At 34.2% G+C, this 22,296-nt stretch overlaps 1 protein-coding gene across 4 annotated transcripts; it reads right to left on the bottom strand.

Annotated features, from left to right (window-relative positions):
• Nucleotides 1-18,346: 18,346 nt before the first annotated feature.
• On the bottom strand, nucleotides 18,347-21,237 carry LOC131632122 (uncharacterized). 4 transcript variants are annotated; one of them, XM_058902896.1, is made up of 5 exons: nucleotides 20,364-21,237; nucleotides 20,025-20,078; nucleotides 19,713-19,903; nucleotides 19,192-19,303; nucleotides 18,347-18,774 (listed from the first exon to the last, which is right to left on the bottom strand). In XM_058902896.1, exons 1-4 carry the CDS (start codon nucleotides 20,905-20,907, stop codon nucleotides 19,214-19,216), a joined length of 879 nt encoding a protein of 292 aa, XP_058758879.1. In that variant the 5' UTR covers nucleotides 20,908-21,237; the 3' UTR covers nucleotides 18,347-18,774; nucleotides 19,192-19,213. The 4 variants fall into 4 exon arrangements, with proteins under 4 accessions (XP_058758879.1, XP_058758880.1, XP_058758878.1 ...); XM_058902897.1 differs by having other exon boundaries at nucleotides 18,347-18,771; XM_058902895.1 differs by lacking the exon at nucleotides 18,347-18,774 and adding an exon at nucleotides 19,019-19,109 and having other exon boundaries at nucleotides 20,364-21,236.
• Between the last annotated feature and the right edge of the window lie 1,059 nt (nucleotides 21,238-22,296).

Genomic DNA, 22,296 nt, shown 5'->3' with positions numbered 1-22,296 from the left:
TTGAATTGAATTGGTTTGTGATACATGGAAGGAATCAAGTTGATGAATAATTTGTGACCGCCATGATCCGATTATTTCAATTCATTAAAGAAAATGACTTGGTGCTTTAAATGAATGGTGCACAATTATGATATAAGATTGAAACATCAAGTTGTCACATGAGTCAAGTGGGAGATTATTGGATTAATATTAATTTATTAATTAATTAGGTCTGACTCATGTAAATAAATATTGGCTTTAAATAAAGATACCTAAATGTGATGATTGTTTGGGTTTAATTGGTAATTAAGCCAAGGGGTTTTATTTTGAAATTCAAAATACAAATCCCTCTTCTCTCTCTTCATGACTGTTGGGACGTAACTATTGGGATAGGATGTGATTGTTGGAATAAAGTGTCTATAAAAGGACACCCTTATGCAAGAAATACCAACTTTTCTCATTCCTTCTCACTTCTTACAAATACACAAAAGTATCTTCATCATCAAGGATACACATAAGGAAGAAGGAAGAGAGGAGAGAACAATTGCTTTCAAGAATCGCCATTATGGATCCGGGTACGTTTTTATTGTTCATTCATAGAAATTAAAACACCGTGAAAAACATAATATCAAGATCCAAAACAAAATAATGCTAACATTCCCTGGTCTAACCGTCACTTTATAACAACTACGGCTTCTTGTTACTAATTGAGACTTTTACTTAACTATAAACTAACTCATACTACGTAAAAACTGATCTCAAATGAACTACCAACCTCCTTTGTTTATATATTTTCTAAATATGGTCTCATTCGTTAAGCTAGCTATAAATTCGCCTAACAAACTCTCTTTTGACTGGCTAAACTCCTAAGTCTTCTCAACCACATTTATTTTTCCACCTTAAATTCTTTAAGTGAGCTATAATTTCGCCCAACATAATTTGCCCTGCTCTTGATCCATTTGATTCTATCTCAAATTCATTTGATCGGGTTTAAATTTGCTCAGCAAATTCTAATTGTTTTTCAGCCATTATTATGTTTCATTTTCTCAGAGCCAATGATTTTAAATCTTTCAAAATAAAAGATATAAAATAGATTCAATTCATATTATCAAGATACTTATTACTGTTATTTTTAAAGAACAAAATGCGGTTGACATGCGATCGAAAGCTTTAATGCAACTGCGCTGGAATGCCACTCGAAACACATATATGCTCTTTCTGAGGAATACAAAACCAATACTCTTTCTGGATTTTACACAGACACCTTCCTTCAAAAGGATGTACCATTGAAAAATCAGGAAGAAAATAATCCTACAAAATCAACTCTTGCATCGAAACCCAAATAAAAAGAGGCCGTATGCATGGAAACAGCCTATAATCGTGATTTGGCCGAATATATATTGTTGATTGACATTTTAAAATAATTTTACAATCTCAATATATATATCCTTTTTTTTCTCTTTTTAGAATACCAAAACTCAATTTTCTTCTAGTTTAATAAAAATTCTTAAATTTAAACTTTTCAACGCCATATCTATCTGTGAACCCAATTTAAAACCACGCAAAAGAGACAAATAGTAATAAAAATTCTTAAATTTAAACTTTTCAACACCGTATCTATCTGTGAACCCAATTTAAAACCATGCAAAAGAGACAAATAGCTAAGGATGCTGAAAAAGAAGACAAAATTAGTGGAACTTCTAGTTATATTACTATACTATGATACAGGGGTTATCATTGAAAAGGAATCTTGAAATCTGGAAAGCTTGCATGTATAGGAGAGTTTTATCTAAAGATATTGAATTTGTTCCTACTACTCTTGGCTGAAGTTAGTCCATTAAATGAATATACATGTACCTGAAATATTAGGTACCAGATATGTTAGACTATAAATTATAGATTATATGTTTATGAAAAATTTTAAAAGATATGTTTAGCATAATTCGTCACATATTACATAAAATATTACCGTTCTCAAATATATGAGTAAACAATCGAAAATTCAAACTCTAGTATTTTAATAAACCCTAGTATTTGGATTCATCACCATACAAGGTCCCAACGAATGAGTTACAAAGTTACAAATTAATTACAAAATATTATCAAATTACAGATATCGAAGGAAAAAGATGCAGTACGTGAGAAAACAATTGAATCAAAATATCAAATAAACGACCATTACAAGACAAAAAAACATTATTAGATGATCCAACAAATTTCTTTAATCAGAGAAACATAGTAGAGAAAGAGGAAAGAAGATAGATGAATCTCATAAATCCTCAACTATGATTTCCCTGATTAAAAATATTCAAGGGATCAAAGGTGATATTGATACTCTAAATAGTTGGAATTGAATGTTTTGGATAGCAGGTGGAGATGCATCTATTTATAAGATGAAAATTAGGGTTTTGCTTTTGTTGAGGCTAACTAGTTAGAGATCATAAAATGGGTTAATGGGTTGGCCCAAACCTGATTATATTGAACTTAACTTAAAAATTAAACTGTTTAATTAATATTATCAATGGATTTTTATTTAAGTTTAAAAAAAAACATTTTTAGCACTTTTTATATATTTTTTAATAAAGTAATGCTATATATTTAGTAAATATTTTTAGCATTTTTTAATATATATATATATATATATATATATATATATATATATATATATATATATATATATATATATATATATATATATATATATATATATATATATATATATTTTTTAGCACTTTTTATATATTTTTTAATAAAGTAATGCATTACTTTTTATATATTTTTTAATATATATATATATATATATATATATATATATATATATATATATATATATATATATATATATATATTAAAAGTAATGCATTACTTTTAGCATTACTTTATTAAAAAATATATAAAAAGTGCTAAAATATATATATATATATATATATATATATATATATATATATATATATATATATATATATATATATATATATATTCATGTGTAAATTGATAATTTTTTTTAATAGGCAACAAGATAATTCCATAAAAGTGAGTATTACGGTTCTCGAACTCGGAAGGTCAACGAACCCGGAACAACAACAAAATAAACTCATCCTATAAACAATCTAAGGGAGGGAAAACAACTCTAGGAAAAAACAACTATAGGTGATTTTACAATTATACCTTAACCACCTCCAAGACATAAATTTGATAGAATTCAAATATTCCTCAAAGCTAAAGATTCTACCTTGAAACAAAACTGCATTCCTAAATAACCAAAATGTTCTAAGGTGTAGCAAGTCAAATCAAACATAAACAAGAATGGAAGGATGAGAATGATGATGAAAATTCGCAAGATGTTGCACATTCAACAATACCTTGTCACCGATCCAAGTAGCTACAACCTTCTAAATGGAGATGAAATGAAGCAAGATTCAAAAAGATGAAGGACCGATTCTTCTTCCGTGAAACAAAAAATGCAACATGTATCCTTTGCCAACAACACCACATCTCTCTTAGCTAACTGGTCTCTAGTGGGTATTCTGTCAATAGTCAATCTCGGGTGCAGTTATCGTGCATAGATAAAAATCTATGCACCATGCATAGATTATTATGGACCCTTGGATCATTGGATCAAATTCTAGACATCAATTGTTATTACTCAATACTCAATACTCACCACTCAATACTCAATACTCAATACTGGATTAAAAACATGATCCAATGGCTTATGTAGGCTTATGCATGGTGCATAAGTAAAATCCTAATGCATATTAGCCAAAGTCGTCAATCTCCATCCAAAAATGAGAATTCTTTTCAGAGCATTAATCTCCCACAAGTTTTCCACAGTCAATCTGATATCGCTAGACCAAAACAAGGATGATCCAACCTTTGATACAAGGTTATAACAAGACTGCACCAAGAATTGACCTTCTAAGTAATTCTCCCATCTGAACTCATCTGATTCCACCTACAAAGAAAAACCAGCATCAACCAACTCATAAAACTCCTCTATAATCAGCTGATCCTCATCGGCCAGGACCTCCCAATCTCTAACCACTTCCCACATCCACTCCTGACCATCCCACGTACCGTTACTGGCCACGCTGCCAAAAGAGTGTCTTGCTATAACAAATATTTATGGGTGCGCTTCCTTCAAACTTTGGCCATCCAGCCAGCGACAATGCCAAAAGAAAGTAGTTCTGCCATTGTAAACCCTGCAAGAAATGTTAGATGAAAAGGAATTGATAATGTCATCATTCGACTTGTCCATCATAATGAGGTCTCTCCACCAAAATGAATCCTTGATGTTGATCACTTCCTTATTACTGGTAAAAAGTTTAACCACCATATTACTGTATCTCTGCCGAAGTAAACCACTCCATAAAGCTTTTATATCCTTAATAATCCTCCATTTCATCAAAACGGATTTATTAAACAATTCTATGTTTTTGATATCCCAAGACCTCCATTATTCACTAGACTACAAACCGTATCCCAGGTAACCCAATGAATGGTTCTCTTATTCACATTATCCCTCCACAAAAAATTGCTTTGAATTCTCCTAATCTCTTTCAAGACTTTGACCGGAGCCTTGTAAAAAGACAGAGAGTATACAGGCAAAGCGTTTAACACAGTGTTAATCATCACCACTCTATCTCCCATAGAAAGGTTCTTACATTTCCAAGACAATAGCTTATTGCGAAGATTCTTCAGCAGATCGTTCCACAAATAAACTTCTCTTGGGTTGTCCCGTATCATTACTCCTAAAAATCAGCAAGGAAAATGACCAATGCTCTAAGACAAAAAGGAAGAAGCCGATAACATACTTTAATCACTCATGCTGATCCAAAAAATGTTACTCTTGTGGAAATTAACTCTCATTCCTGATATTAACTCAAAACCTCTCAAAACTGAATTCAAGCTCCAAAGATTATCTCGAGAATAATGGTATCATCGGCGAACTGAAGAATGTCAACTTTGAGATCCTCGTTGACAAGAAAACTGGCGTATTTTCCAATCTCCACTACTCTTTTCACCAACCGAGTTAAGCCTTTCATATTCAGAACAAAGAGAAAGGGAGATAAGGGATCTCCCTGTCTAAGCTCCATTTCTACCATAAAGTCCTTAGTGACTCCACCATTCACCAACACCGACATAGAACTGCAAAAAAACACATGCCTTCATCCACTTGATCCACTTGGCTCCAAACCCCATTTTACACAAGACAAATCTTAGGTAATTACAACTAACATTGTCACACGCCTTTTCAAAATCAACCTTCATAGCTAAACATCTTATTTTTTCTCTCTTAGCCAAGTCGATGATTTCATTCACCATTAACACTCCGTCCAAAATGTTCCAGGCCGCTATAAAAGCAAACTGCTCAATTGACACCAACTTACCAATCACTTTCTTCATTCTCGAAGCCAACAACTTTGCCAATATCTTATAAAGAGTCCCCACTAAGCATATTGGTATGTATTCCTAAAGATATTGAGGGTTGTTTACTTTAGGAATTAGCGCAAGCAAAGAAGCCATACACGCTTTTATTAACTTGGCCCTAGAGTGGAAATCGTTATTGAACAACATTGTTGAATTCATGTGTAAATTGGCAAAGGCATGTGTGAATTGAGTTCTTACCATAAATCGTTTAACACAAGGAAGTATTCAAGAACTGATTCGGAATTTTGTTCCAGATTGTTGATAGAAGATTTTAAAGGTGGTAATACAAATTCTATCAACTTTTGAGAATTTTTCATGTAGATCATTCCATACATCGAAAACATTCTCATGAAAATGATTGTAGACACAATTTGTTCTAAAATATCTCCCATTAGCTTCGATTCAAATCAAGAGTAGCGGGATTTCAATTGATCCATCTAACTACCATGTTGGTTAGTGAGTTCTTCAGCTCACGTGTAAATATAACAAGTATTCATAAAATTCAATATTTCATTGATACATATTTTCTATAATCTCTGGCAAATAGTATTCAAAGTCATTAGGTTCTAGTCTATTTTTCCCTTTCATGTATATCAATAGCATTTTTTCCCTTTCCTTTTCATTGTTGTGTGCTTGTGAGTCATGGTTGGTTTATTCAATTCTTGATGGCAAGAATTAGAACCAATGGTGTATGAAGATGAATATCATCTTTTTCTTTTAAGATTTCCTTGATATTATGCAATCAAAAATTACCAATTTTGTGAAAACTGCAAACAAGTTGTGCACAAAGACCTCAAAACATGTGATTGCAAGGCACAGCTCAACATTCATCATTGTATGGACTCTGCTAGTTTTGAGAAGATTTTTGCATCCAATACAATAAAGGAGCCTTATGGTATACTCAATAATGCCTATGGTGGTGGAGATAAAATGACCAAAGTGAATCTTCAATATTTTAGAAGGAAATTTGAGTTGCTTAGCATGACAGATAAATAATCCATTGGTGAGTTTTTTTTACAAGGTTTCAATGCTACAATTGTGAGAAATGGGAGCACATTGAAAAAGATTGTATGAGTGGTCAAAGGATGAAAGGAGAAGCCTGAGAATGATGTTCATTATGCTAGATATGAAAACTCTTACTCATATTATTACTCATGGTCACCAAAGATTGTGATAAAGATAATTATGATTTGTGGTACTTTGATATTAGTTGATCTAATCATATGGCAAGCCATAAGGATTGGTTATTAGAGTTTGATGATAAGTTTAGAAGCATAGTCAAGTTTTCAAATAATAGCACAATATCAATTGAAGGTAGAGCAAGGTGGTGATCAAAAGAAAGAATGGTGAATCTATGTCAGATATCTTTTATGTGCCCTCAATGAAGAACATCTTGTTAAGACTAGGTCAATTGCTTGAAAAAGGATTCTCCTTGAATATGAACCACCCGTTTCTCCAATTTTTTTATTCCAAAGGTAGACTAATCTTGGTTCGCTTGTCCAAATATAGAAACTTCAAGGTCAATTTGCAAGCGGGAAATGTAAAATGTTTCTCATGTTATTGGTGATGAAGAAATATGGATGTGGCTCTATGTAACATCCGTATTTTTCCTTAAATTAATTTAATTAGAATTTAAATTATTTATTGGAATTAATTGGGTTTATGTAATTATGCGGTGATTAAAATAATAAAATTGGAATATGTAGTAATGGGCCAGTGTTGTAGTTAGTGAGAAAGGGGTGCAAGAAATAAGGCCTTTACTAAAGCTATGTTGTGTTTTTCATAAAACAAGATTTTGGAAGAAGAGAAACACAAGTGCATTTGGGAGAACACAGAGAACGTGAAAGTGCGACAGAGGAGAAGAAGAGGAAGAGAGCTTCAAGGATCCCAAACTCTAAGGTAAGGGGGGACTCTTCCGGTTAACCTCTATTATCGGGTCGTAGGCGTTAGGATTGAAATCGTATACTATTGATTCGATAGAGAATATGTTCTAGGTTGGGGTTTTGGTATTTAGGTTCAATTTTGTGAACTTTGTGTAATTACTTGTTGGTAGTGATTGTTGATGTTAAAAGTGTTGTTTGATTGATGATATAACTCATATTGCATGTGAAATCCCTCTGTTTTTCGTATACAATCGTATTGGTTCGATTGGGGGATGTTTGGGGGGATTCAAGGTGCTGAAAACTGGTTTTTGGGTTGCAGGTACGAAGTAATCGGTTACCGAAAGGGGTGTAATCGATTACCCATAGTAAAAACAGCAAATATGGGATTTTGAACTTCAGTAACCGATTACTGGTGTTTGGGTAATCGGTTACCGCTGTACGTTTTTGAAAAATACTTATTTTTATAAAACTCATAACTTTTGATCCGTAAGTCCGTTTTGGGTGCCGTTCGAAGCGTTAGAAAGCTAACGGAATGCTCTTTATGATTAAAATAAATTAATTAGCACTAGATAATTTAATTATTGTGTGATTTTGAAAATGACATGTAATTGTATCTGTGTATGCCATGGATTAATGTTATTTAAGAATAACATGTATGGAGATTGTGTATTATGTGCTAATTGTGATACATGGAATTGATGAATGATAATTTCTATGTATTGTTGTGATTATTACATGATGAATGTATGTTATACCAATGGTGGATAATTCAATATGTTGAATTGTGATGAATGTGTTAGACGTAGTATTATGATGATGTAAATCTCATGTTGTCGTTGTGTGGATTTGACGTACTTAGTACATAATTGTGGAATGTATTATTGTTGTATGCATTGTGTGATGAGTCGAGATATGATAATGTTGTTCATATGATTGAAGTGGCGATGTTGTGATAAGATCATTATAATATTGATAATGTGATCATGTGGTGATTGTTTTGATGTCTAATGATGTTATTGTGATTGAATGATGCATATATATAAACATACTTGATGATGATGGTGATGATGATGATGATGATGAAATGAGTATTAGATGATGTTACTCATAGACTTGACGATGGTATAAGTATGTTCATATATGTTTGCATTCATTCATGTTCATTGGTGATACTGTATCCATAAGGGTGTGTTGGATCAGTGAAGGGCATGATTCCCATTGTGTGGAATCTGTGCCGGCAGGGCCGTATCTTGATGATGTTGGATCGGTCATGGGTTATTCCCATTTGATGATGTTGGTACCACATGCATAGTGTCAGTTGCATTCATATGCATGATTTTATAACATGATTGGAGGTTTTCCAGTGTTATAAATATTGATGATGTGTTGGTTGTTTATGATGATGAAACTTGCCTGAATATATGTTGATGTTGGGTGAATATTATATTGTTGATGTTCTGTCGTTTATGAACTGATAACATTGTTTAATTGTGAATGAGACTCACCCTTACTGTTGATCATTTTCAGATTGAGGATAGCGGCTGTTCGACTCGGTGAGGATTAGCTCATGAGTCAGTTGTTTAGGTAGCGTCAGGTGTCATGCTCTGATAGTTGTAACACTGGGGACGTGAATGTTTAGAGTTTAAGTTTTGATAACTCTAGTTATGTTTTGATGTTTGAAGGATTAGTTTGATAGATGTTAAACTTAATCTGTTTGATTTAATTCCGCTGTGTTGACATGAATTGTTTTAATTAATGAGAATTGCCTCAGTGAATGCATGACATGACTGAACGATGTTTTTAATTTATTTTGAATTGTGACACCCTTTTCATGTACTCTGAATAAACTTATTTAATTTGCCGCGGGGTTTAGAAGGGTGTTACAATAGTGGTATCAGAGCAGGTCGGTCCGTCCGGCCAATTGTCGAGTCAGTTGAGTTGCGCGACAGTTGTATACTGTCGGCGTTTTATCCCTTGGTACACGACATGTGAGTGAATCACTGTCGGTACTTGTTTGTATTGTTGCAGGTGTTGGATTGAAACAAGTGGGGGAGAGGATTCACTTCTCGGTTACGTTTCAGTTGTAATATGATTGGTTCAGTAGATTGTTATGGGCAATAATGCAAGCGTTGTTGGAGTTGTTGTTTCCCGAATCGAAGGTGACTTAAAATTAAGACTTGACTGATAATCGAGTTGGAACATCCTGAAGGAAGATGATTAGAGGTAATTGATGATTATTTGTAGGAGGGGAAATTAAGAAGTTGCAATGTATCAGCTCTGCTGGTGTACTGCAAAGTTGTCAGTTGAGTAGCCGTACGACTCGGAAGAGGTTCAGCTGCAAGTTTGCAAGGAGGATTGCTGTCGTAATGTTCCGGAAATCGCACTTCGGCGATGTGATGTGTTGCTCAAGTTATAAGAATGTTTGGAAGTGAAGAGATATGATAAGGGACTGTTTGGAACGTGATTGAGTTGAAGAGGATGAGTCTTGAAGTGAGATTTTCGTAAGCAAAACGCAGGAAAATTGTTGAATAGCTGCAAAACTTCGAAAATTCATAACTGGAGTTCTGGACATCCGATTTGAGTTCCGTTTGAAGCGACGGAAAGCTAACGAGATGAACTTTGTTATAAAATAGTTGCAGCAGCTGTAACATAATTAATTGTGACGGGATGAAGTTGGAAAGAGGTGAAGTTACGGTTACTCTTGTTCTTATAACTAGATTTGTTTATTGGTACTGCACGGGATGTCAGTGTCAGAGTGGAACGGATTGAAGGAATAATTAGAAGGTTTGTTGAGAATTAATTTTAAGAATTGAATGTACCCTTTGAAAAATTTTGGGAATACCGTATAGAGCGTCGCTGCATGATGTCGATGTTGCATTTTTGGATAACGATTGGAAAATTCATATCTTGAGTTCCGAGTGTCGGATTAATGTGTCGTTTGAACCTACGAAGAGGTGAAATTATGTTCTACCTTATGGGAGAGTTATAAATACAGTAGATTGATCCTATAAGGAGATATTGTGAAGTCGGTTAAGGAAGAGTGAAACTTGTTGAATAGGAATGCCTACTACCGCAATCATTTAAAACGAAGTTGAGTGGAACATGGTTGATGAATAAGTTGATGAGATGTTCGGTAATAAAGATGATTTGAGTGCCGATGGATTTTAGTGAGAAGAGACTTAGTAGTAAAGATGAAATAAACTTTAGAACTCTTGGAGTCGTATTTGGGAGGCCAAAGTAACGACAAGTATAAAAGGAGAATTGTAGAGAACTTTTAACACCTATTGATGTGAGGAAGACTTTGTTGAGATGTCTAGTGGAATGACATTGGGCGCGAAAGATGTCATGGAATTTAGAGTAAAACCACGAGTTATGAATGTTGTCGCGGTCTTTTGCTAAGAGGAGGATTTTGATTTGGAACGAGATGAATAGTAATGTACAAGTATATTAGTGATTATGAAGTTTGGAAGTACTTAACAAGTGTGTGATGCTAAGTGACTGTGAAGCGGATTGTGTAAAACGTTTGGACGTCGGTGTCTCACCGATAAGATCTAATAAGAGGGAAGTGCACGAGTTGTAAAGACTCAAAGTGAATTATTGAACTATGACGATGTTAATGAGTTTGAGTGCAAACTCGAAAAGGACACTATTATGTAGTAACGACGGTTTATGCTTACATATGGTTGTCGGCTATCTATTGACAAATTGAGGACTTGATCACCCTTAATCTCTTGTTGATAGTAGAAGAAATCATATCGATAAGATAAGCTTGTTTTGTTACCTTAATGGTATATGTTGTGATGAATACTAAGCCGTGAGAATAATCACTCACCATGTTGTGTGAACTTATGAAGAAATGAATGTGAAAGAGTGCGACATATTGGACGATGACTTAAGACAGGTAATCGGAGTCGCACAATGAAAGTGTGATGTGGAGTAGTGTTATGGGTACTACTAGTAGACAGTGAGGAAATAATATGTCTAAAGCCTACGTAGAGAACATGAATTAATCTATATGTTGGATTTAGAATCTAGTGGATGTAAGGATGCCGTGCCGGAAGATTATGACTCTTTTGAATAATTTCCAAGATGATGAGTATGTTATTGTGGTTGTACGTAGTTAACGAGTATGTATTCGGAGAAGTTAAGACGGTGAGTTGATACCATATGGTACTATAATAATTTTGTGCTGTTATTGAGGTGATATTGTAGATTCCAGATATAATGAGGAATTATACTTTATGAAGGACGAAGTTGATTTGATTCTTAAAAGAGAGTGGGACTCAGTTTGAGCTATTTTGTAAGCAATGGTATATTGGGGCAGATGAGTGTAATTATAACTACTTGTGTGTACTCGTTCCGATGGTTGAAATGTTTTAATAGATGTAGTAACTCAGGAATTTATTTTGAGTGCGTGCAAATATTGCTAAGTGGTAAATTAGTACCATGTATGGTAAAGGAAGATTTTAAACGAATGAGTAAAGAGAGTCGGCATTGGGTAAAACTCAGAAATCTAATTGGTAATGATAGTTGTAACGAGTAACCAGAGTAGTGCAGCGAAAGCGGACTATAACGGGTTGGATAATTGCTGGGGTGACTTGAGAGGAGTCAGATAGTGGAAATTAAATGGTATAGCGATATGCTTATTGAGTTTCTTGAAGGAAGCAGTTGGTGAAAATTTTTATCGTTCAGACGGGAAGGTATGTTTAAGGATGGTACGTTCGGTAGATGGAATGCATTACTGCAGTGTAGATCGGGTATAATCATGCTATGGATAAGGAATGATATTACACAGACGTGTGTAGCGAAAATCTATATTAGTGTTGAGTGACGACCTTGTTGAAAGATGCAGATAAGTTAATGTCATGATGACAGTGCTATTAAGTAGTGGAATATTGAGAAGGGCGGATAGGATTGTGGAAAGATCCTTGTACTAAATGAGGTTTTGATCTCGCTTTCTAGGATAGGATCCTAGTGCGTATGTATAATTTCTATGATGGAGAGGTTAAAGAAATACTACACATCTTGCGGACGTGGACGTTGGTTTCTCTTTCGGTTTGAAAATGAATTTGATTTTGAGATGGTAAGATGAAGGATAGTGTACAACTATGAGTACGCGTTTGGTTGACTATTCATGTCTTATTCAGTCATTGGGCGTATTGTGTGGGTTGTACCTCAATTATTCCATTGTTGTTAACCTTTTGGAGGGTCATATGCGACGTAAGAGTTGAGATTGAATGCATGAGACATGCTTTATGTTGTTTATGTTAGATGAATTTTGAGGATCGACTAGGGAAATGTTACCTGGGAACTGGAGAGTCAGATGAAGGACTCATATCCGAAACTTTTCATTTGAAGTATGTTTTCGAGGACGAAAACTCTATTAGTGGGGGAGAGTTGTAACATCCGTATTTTTCCTTAAATTAATTTAATTAGAATTTAAATTATTTATTGGAATTAATTGGGTTTATGTAATTATGCGGTGATTAAAATAATAAAATTGGAATATGTAGTAATGGGCCAGTGTTGTAGTTAGTGAGAAAGGGGTGCAAGAAATAAGGCCTTTACTAAAGCTATGTTGTGTTTTTCATAAAACAAGATTTTGGAAGAAGAGAAACACAAGTGCATTTGGGAGAACACAGAGAACGTGAAAGTGCGACAGAGGAGAAGAAGAGGAAGAGAGCTTCAAGGATCCCAAACTCTAAGGTAAGGGGGGACTCTTCCGGTTAACCTCTATTATCGGGTCGTAGGCGTTAGGATTGAAATCGTATACTATTGATTCGATAGAGAATATGTTCTAGGTTGGGGTTTTGGTATTTAGGTTCAATTTTGTGAACTTTGTGTAATTACTTGTTGGTAGTGATTGTTGATGTTAAAAGTGTTGTTTGATTGATGATATAACTCATATTGCATGTGAAATCCCTCTGTTTTTCGTATACAATCGTATTGGTTCGATTGGGGGATGTTTGGGGGGATTCAAGGTGCTGAAAACTGGTTTTTGGGTTGCAGGTACGAAGTAATCGGTTACCGAAAGGGGTGTAATCGATTACCCATAGTAAAAACAGCAAATATGGGATTTTGAACTTCAGTAACCGATTACTGGTGTTTGGGTAATCGGTTACCGCTGTACGTTTTTGAAAAATACTTATTTTTATAAAACTCATAACTTTTGATCCGTAAGTCCGTTTTGGGTGCCGTTCGAAGCATTAGAAAGCTAACGGAATGCTCTTTATGATTAAAATAAATTAATTAGCACTAGATAATTTAATTATTGTGTGATTTTGAAAATGACATGTAATTGTATCTGTGTATGCCATGGATTAATGTTATTTAAGAATAACATGTATGGAGATTGTGTATTATGTGCTAATTGTGATACATGGAATTGATGAATGATAATTTCTATGTATTGTTGTGATTATTACATGATGAATGTATGTTATACCAATGGTGGATAATTCAATATGTTGAATTGTGATGAATGTGTTAGACGTAGTATTATGATGATGTAAATCTCATGTTGTCGTTGTGTGGATTTGACGTACTTAGTACATAATTGTGGAATGTATTATTGTTGTATGCATTGTGTGATGAGTCGAGATATGATAATGTTGTTCATATGATTGAAGTGGCGATGTTGTGATAAGATCATTATAATATTGATAATGTGATCATGTGGTGATTGTTTTGATGTCTAATGATGTTATTGTGATTGAATGATGCATATATATAAACATACTTGATGATGATGGTGATGATGATGATGATGATGAAATGAGTATTAGATGATGTTACTCATAGACTTGACGATGGTATAAGTATGTTCATATATGTTTGCATTCATTCATGTTCATTGGTGATACTGTATCCATAAGGGTGTGTTGGATCAGTGAAGGGCATGATTCCCATTGTGTGGAATCTGTGCCGGCAGGGCCGTATCTTGATGATGTTGGATCGGTCATGGGTTATTCCCATTTGATGATGTTGGTACCACATGCATAGTGTCAGTTGCATTCATATGCATGATTTTATAACATGATTGGAGGTTTTCCAGTGTTATAAATATTGATGATGTGTTGGTTGTTTATGATGATGAAACTTGCCTGAATATATGTTGATGTTGGGTGAATATTATATTGTTGATGTTCTGTCGTTTATGAACTGATAACATTGTTTAATTGTGAATGAGACTCACCCTTACTGTTGATCATTTTCAGATTGAGGATAGCGGCTGTTCGACTCGGTGAGGATTAGCTCATGAGTCAGTTGTTTAGGTAGCGTCAGGTGTCATGCTCTGATAGTTGTAACACTGGGGACGTGAATGTTTAGAGTTTAAGTTTTGATAACTCTAGTTATGTTTTGATGTTTGAAGGATTAGTTTGATAGATGTTAAACTTAATCTGTTTGATTTAATTCCGCTGTGTTGACATGAATTGTTTTAATTAATGAGAATTGCCTCAGTGAATGCATGACATGACTGAACGATGTTTTTAATTTATTTTGAATTGTGACACCCTTTTCATGTACTCTGAATAAACTTATTTAATTTGCCGCGGGGTTTAGAAGGGTGTTACACTCTATAGATATGGTCAGTTAAACTTCAAAATTCTACATCAATGAAGTACAAATAAGGTGTTAGGCGAGCTTCCCTCCATTACACTCGTAAAAAGTTGTGTCCATCTGTTTCTTGGTCAGCAAGCAACCAAGGAATGCTTCCAAATTTTTAATGTTTTTTAGAGCCAATATATCATTGGTAGTTAATTCATATGTATGTGGAGAAACTAAAGTCTCATCTCTAGAAGGAAACAAGTACCTTATGACTTGTGTTGATGAATTTACAAGAAAGATATGGCTATACTAGTTGGAAAAAATTGTGAATTGTTTTTTGCTTTTACTAAGTTTTGTGCCTTAAATACAAAGTGATCATAAGTTTAAGATTCTTAGAGTTAATGGTGGAGGAGAGTACAACTCTAAGAAACGTCGTGTTGGTTTAAGTCTTAGAGACCAGTGATTTTATGATTGAACGTATATCATTTTTATTATTTGTAATTAATGACTTTTTTTTAATTATGTTTGTTTTTAAAGTATGAAATCCTTAGAATAGTTAATTCATTTAACTTAATGATAAGTGTGACTTAACTTTTTAAGACATCATTACATATAAGGATATTCTAAAAATATATGTAATTAAACTTTATCATTAAATAGGAGAATAATAATGCGTAGAGACTATTGTGTGAGTAAATTGATAATAATATCTCACCGATCATGATTATGAGATATCGAATTTTCACTTAGGTGGTATAAATATTATGAGTAATATTTATAATGGATTATCCACCATGAATATATTACATAGTGTTTTATGTAAGTTTTATAAATTATTCTTATAGTGATAGTGGTGTATGTCACTCTTTGAGTTGAAATCATTATAGTCCCTACTTGAGGAGTTGATCACTTTACTATAGTCAAATGTTGTTTGTAACAAGATATTTATAAAGTGGATTGATTGAATACTCGAAAAGTCATATGCAGATCCTTTGATCAAGTATGATTGTAAAAAGCATGATCATGCTAAAATAAGTCAATATGGAAATTGAACTTATTTATTCTTATTAAGTATACTCAAGTATCAAGGAATATAATATTGAAATACGTAAGGGTGGTACAAATTATGTCTTGTGTTCAATATAAATATAAGGGCAAAAGGATAATTATGCATGTGATCATTATCACATAAAGGTTATGTCAGATCAGATTTAATTTTCGTCACTTAAGTAACAGTGATGTGTTGCTAGACATCACTCTGTGTTTATAAATATTGAATAAACGATTTAATATTGCCAACATTATGAAAACTTGTGGGATCACACACACAAGGACAAATTGACGAGAGATTAAATAAATGAATAGAATTCGTTTATGATTGGGTGGTGCATTCTTACGATACATTAGCGCTAATTAAAGATAAACGGTGTACTATAAGCTATGATGTGTATAAGTAGGTTTATAAATATAAGCCTTATACAAAAGTGACAATCACTTATTTAGGAATTCTGAAAACCATAGTCGCGACAAGATTGTGAGTATGTGTTTTCTCTAAGACTTTTGTGCGTTCACAGCTAGCGTTGTAGACATGGGAATCACTTATTGTTGATTTTGTTCGTGTGGACTGGATAAAGGCGTTGTGGTTGTCGTTCATGTTGTGCAATGAGCTTGTTTCGACGAATAAAAGTTATGCATTACAAGAGGTAATCAATTGATCTCTCTCTCATAGCTACTTGAAAGAATCTATCGTAACGAGATTTTTTTTTTGTATTTTATATATTGTTTATCGCAATTTCCTTTTATTTCAATCTTTTTGTATCAAGCATACACGAGGTTTTAGTCACACAAAAAAAAGCATACACGAGGTTACAACATCTTATACACCTTAGCATAATGGAATGGCGGAAAGAATGATTAGAACACTACTCGACATGGCAAGGTGTGTGATGAAAGGAAAGTGGTCTCTAAAGTCCTACTAGGGAGAAAATTTGTCTATTGTTGCTTATATGATAAATAGGAACCCAACAAGGAAATTGGGAGACATCACACCAGAAGAATTATGGTCAGATCGCAAGCCAAGTGTCAAACACTTAAGGATATCTGGATCTTTATTTTAGACATACTTTAGATGAAAGAAGAAGAAAGTTGGATAGTAAGAATTAGGCATTGACCTTGATTGGCTATGAACCCGCAAGTGCATAGAAGTTGTATGATCCTCAACAACAAAAGATAATTATTAGTATAGATGTTCCAATAGATGAAAACGCATGATGGAATTGGGAAGTGAGGCCAAATAGCAATGCCACTTTTCAATTTATTGATGTGCATTCAATTGTCAATCATGACTACCTCCAAGAAATGAATCATAGGTTGATAAAAGATTATTAAGAGCATGACTCCCTTAATAAGTACGACTCAATATCACGAGGTCTTTCATGATAAGGCAATCAATGATAATGTAAATTTGGTATATCTAGCATACATGGAAGACACTAAACCAATCAGTTGGCATGAGTCATCTGCACAAAGAGGTATATGGGCTACAACATCCTTGTTTTGTGAATCAAACATGTGAATAGAAAGTGTACAAGCTAGAAAATTCTACTATGGCCTAAAGCAAGCACCTCGTGCTGGGAATAAGAGAGTTGATCACTTCTTGCAGTAGGAAGGTGTTAGCAAATGTTCAGTTGAATTTGGTGCATACATGAAAGGTGCAACAATAACAACTTTCATTATGATTTGTATTTATGTTGATGATCTTCCCATTACTAGAGATGACACTAATGGCATTGAGAAACTCAAGGGGACACTCAACAGAGTTTAACATATGTGATCTACACAAACTCAATTATTTCCTTGCTTTAGAATTTCTCTATACTGTCAACAATATTGTATTGCATCAAAAAATGTACATTGATAATGTGCTTAACAGATTTCACATTGAGAGTAGTAATGCAACTGCAATTTCAAAGGAAACAAGTTTGAAACTAAGAACAAGAAAGGAAGAAAACTCAATTGATACAATAGAGACATTGAGTAGATTCGCGAGCAATCCAAAAGCATCTCACCTAATAGCAACCAAGAGAGTTCTAAGGTATCTAAAGGGTACTGAGCAGTGTGGCTTATTATTACCAGCAAGCAAGGACAAGCAGATAGAATTAAAAGGGTCCTTCAAATTAGATTGGTGTGGTGGTAAAATTGACAAGAGTACATGAGGTTATTAGTTTAGGTTCAAAAACTCACCAATTCCTTAGTCATTTAAGAAACTAGATATGATTGCATTGTCTAGTTGTGGAGCAGAATATGTGACTGCTGCACAAGCTACTTATAAAGCAATATTGGAACAATTAAAGATAAAATACAAAAGACCAATTATAGCCTAGCAAATTGTTAATTAGCAACTAAATGTGTATTGACAATTAGTTGGTTAGCTTCAACCTACTGTGTTGGTTAGTTAGTTGCTAAGCTCAAATATAAATGTGACAAGCATTCAACAAAATTCAATAGATCATTAATACATGTCTTCTTTAATAAAGAGTAGTGTATTTGACATAGCAGAATATTAATATAATGGTGAATTTGACATAACAGAATTTTTACATTATCCAATTGAGCAGTTGTGCATTCCATTATGTGTATGTTCATTTTTGCGGTATTAATACCAAACTTTAAATCGAAGCTACAATTCATAGCTTTTGTGTAAAACTATGTCAATATGTTTATTGGGATGCGAGGAATGTTCTCGAACTACCAAACCAAACATGGTATATATCATTGAGTATAGTCAGGCAAATAATGCACGACTCAGCCCCCAAAGAGAGAAACCATCCATGCAGACCAAAATAAAATGACTCATGACATGGTTTTTAACTTCATGAAATGGGAAATCCACAACCACAGGATTGATCATCTTCAACAGAATCTCTGATGGCTGCTGCCAAAAAATATTATTTGAATAGAAACTGTTAAACAACCAATCTCATACCCAACGCACCTCCCGCTCAAGCTAATGAACAACTCATTATTTAAAACAATCCAAATATCTGTCACTAAAAACTCAATTGAACCAATCCTGGGATTAAACAACCCATGAATCAAACAATTTGAAAAGAAAACAGCATTGTCATCCTTTGGTGTTTACTCCCTCTAGGAACACACAAAGCCCAGAAACATTATCCTCCAAAGAAGGTTGATTTCGTTCATATTAGAATCAATAGAAAAGGCTGATGTCACAAATCTACACAAATACTTCCAGGTATGCTACAGACGCTGAATTCACAAGAGATACAGTAAAAATCTACACATGAATTGAAACTCAAAACTAAGAGACTGATGTGCAAAGTAATCTTACAATGTTAAAAGACATTCAAACACTAATGATTGCCCGAACTGCTGTTGGTAGTTGACTCAAGATCATTCTTGCAGTTCTCTCTCAAGTCTTTTAATTTTTCAAAGCTTGATTCCTAAAAGCAGCAAAATAAAATTACTCAAAAGCATTACAGAACAAAATGAAAACAACAAACCAGGGTGCAGTGAAGCCAAAGTTCACAACAACATAACAGGAGCTAAAAATATTAAGAAATGGCTATCACAGAAGCTGGGATCCATATGCCAAGATATGGTTCCATTCCATGAATAAGCAAAAGTATCAGGATTAAAGTACATTAAGGTTATTTATGGGTCTGCGATCGTGTCTCCAATTGGTGTCGCGTCAACCATAATCGACGGCAACTTTTAGCAATATCAAGGAAATAAACCCTTGAAAACAATATTCAAGACCTTTTTTAGAAATTAAAATAGGAATGGGGATCAACATTAGAACAAATATTGAAATTTGAAGTGTTAAGCACAGGTTATAGTACAGAAACTCACAAGTTGCCTACTTTCATGACCCAGTATGTTTTCCATATAAACAAACAGAGATTTCCACTGATGCATAAGGGTTGATTCCAAATCGGATGGATCAGTGGCGCCTTGTTGCTCGTTTATGATAGTACGAGTATCATTTATTCCAGAAACTTTTTGAACCACCAATCTTGCATCCTTCTGACTCTTCCTTAGAGCTAGCAAAAGGATTATCATAGAATCGTTAAAAAGAAACACAAACCGATAGATGAAAAATATGCCATTATAATAATTGATTATAATCGTGCAAATGCCTATGAAATTTCAATAATGTCTTACCAGTTAGTCTTCCCTTGACATCCTGGTAATGAAGATCCGACCAGATATAAGCAGCTAGTGATCAACATAAATTAACAACCATTTAATAATCAACAAAATGAGACCAAAAAAAAACACAAGCAAAACTTCATACAAAAATATGCAACAATTTGGTTGGACTTAACTATCTGATTCTCAAGCAAAATTCAATAGCAAGTAAAACATGGTCAATTCGAATTCAGATTCTTCCAAACAATTCAATTTTAAACGTAATTCATTATTCACTTGAGCTCAATGGTTGAAAAATGCAACATATTAAGAGCATAATAACATGCATAAAAAACTTTAATGTAAGAATACCTTTGGAGCAAAAGGAACAAGTACAATTCTTCAAAAGCTCAACACTAACATCACCACCAACATGTGCATCTGAATTCGCACCACCACCGTGACCTTTAAGCCCAGCGCACCGTTCCAATCCCGGAAAATTAGAACCAGACACAATTGAAGGTTCCACCACACCACCAGCACATTTGTTCAATCCCAAATCATCCACAACACAATTTCCCCTATCATCGCGTTCAAAACCCCGATCTACAAAATCGTAATTCTGGGATCCTCCTTGACTCTTCTGACTAAACCCAACATAACTATCATTGGAATCATCAGTTCCGCCACTCGGTAAGCTCGGTTCTTGAGACGAATTATTGCCGGAAAGGGGTAACTCAACACAGAGATTTTTCCCCTTATCTTCTCTGTGACATTTCTTTTTGAGTAAACTCTCTACTCCGACGTCGTCGCCGGAAATCGACGATAGCTGTCTCTTTAAGGGACGGTTAGTCATGTCCGTGAGAGCGGAGCGGGGTTTGATAACCGTGTCGCTGAAATTGTCTTCGCTTTCCATGGATTGGATCTTAAAAGAGTTGAAAATTGAAAATTGAAACCCTAAGAGTGGGAATCGCGTGAAACTGTTGGGAAAAAAAGAGTGAACCCTATAATGTTGGGAATTGGGGGAAGGGGTAAAATGGAGAAAATTGGAATTGAAAAAAATGAAGAATAAAAGGAATGGAGGGAAGAATCGGTGAGAGTGAGTGTTAGAGAGAAGGTGCCATGGGGAAATCGAAAAAGAAGAGATTGGTTCGCGGGAGGGTAAATGGAGCCCCGCCTCAGGGTGTTTTTTCAACTTTGAAATTGAATTACAGTTTTGAAAAATGCGGCGGGGAATTCTGAATGAGAGACTGAACCGGGAGCCCAATAGAACTAGCCCACCCCCACATACTCAAAAGATAATTTCTTATCTCACCCTCGTACATTTTCTCTGACACTGCACGCGAAATTTTTAAAATATTTCTTATTTTATTTTTGGAGATGTAACTTCGGACGCATCAAACATTAATTTTCTCATAATAAAATTTAGAGATATTTCTCCGGGGTAATTTTAAAGATGTGTTTGGAGATGCATCTCCAAACTATACTTGCTTTCAAAACTCAACCAAATCAGCATGAAACATGACAACAAAATCAAAAACATATCAACACCAATAACAACAACATCAACATTTCATTAAATAAAAATAATCATTACATAGATAGTCACGAAATAAAATTCAACATTAAATAACCATTTCATCGGGACTTTGCAACATAATGAGTATGTCCTCGACGGATCTTTAAATCTTCGCATCCACTTCACTTAGACCCTTTGTTTCATAATGGAGAAAAATACTCCACATAACCTTTAGATCTTCATCTGTCTCCAGTTCAAGGTTGGTGAAATGGACATTCCCTTCGCTGTCAAATGAGGGTGAGCGATATTCGAGTTTGACAACTCTGCGATTTTCTGGAAAGCACAGTAGAGAATTCAGTTTGGATATCAGATCTGCGATGAATGTTTCCTCGGTGACCCTAAACGGAAGCGGTGGTTTCTGACCATTGAAATACACAAATCTAAGGAAGGGATATGAAGTCATTCTCTATGGTATTAAATCTTTGTTGCAGTAAATAAAAATTGAGACACACCCTATTTATACAAGTACTGGGTAACTTTGGACCACAAAATTATTATCATGTATCAAGTAAAAATTCGGAAATGCATATCCAAATAAACAAGACGTTTTATTACAAAAAGGGTGAGTTCAGAGTCACATATCCGAATAAACCATACGCTTAATTATAAAAAGTCATAATCTTTATAAACATGCACATGCGTTGTAAACCAAAAGCAAACCATAAAATTAATATGTATTAAATTATATCAAAATTAATGCATACAAAAGGGTCAGGTTGATGTGCA

Source organism: Vicia villosa, unplaced genomic scaffold, assembly GCF_029867415.1.
Source record: "Vicia villosa cultivar HV-30 ecotype Madison, WI unplaced genomic scaffold, Vvil1.0 ctg.000910F_1_1, whole genome shotgun sequence".
In the NCBI taxonomy this organism is placed as follows: Eukaryota; Viridiplantae; Streptophyta; class Magnoliopsida; order Fabales; family Fabaceae; genus Vicia; species Vicia villosa.
Note: the sequence above shows the minus strand (reverse complement) of the source record. Positions and strands in the feature narration are given on the sequence as shown.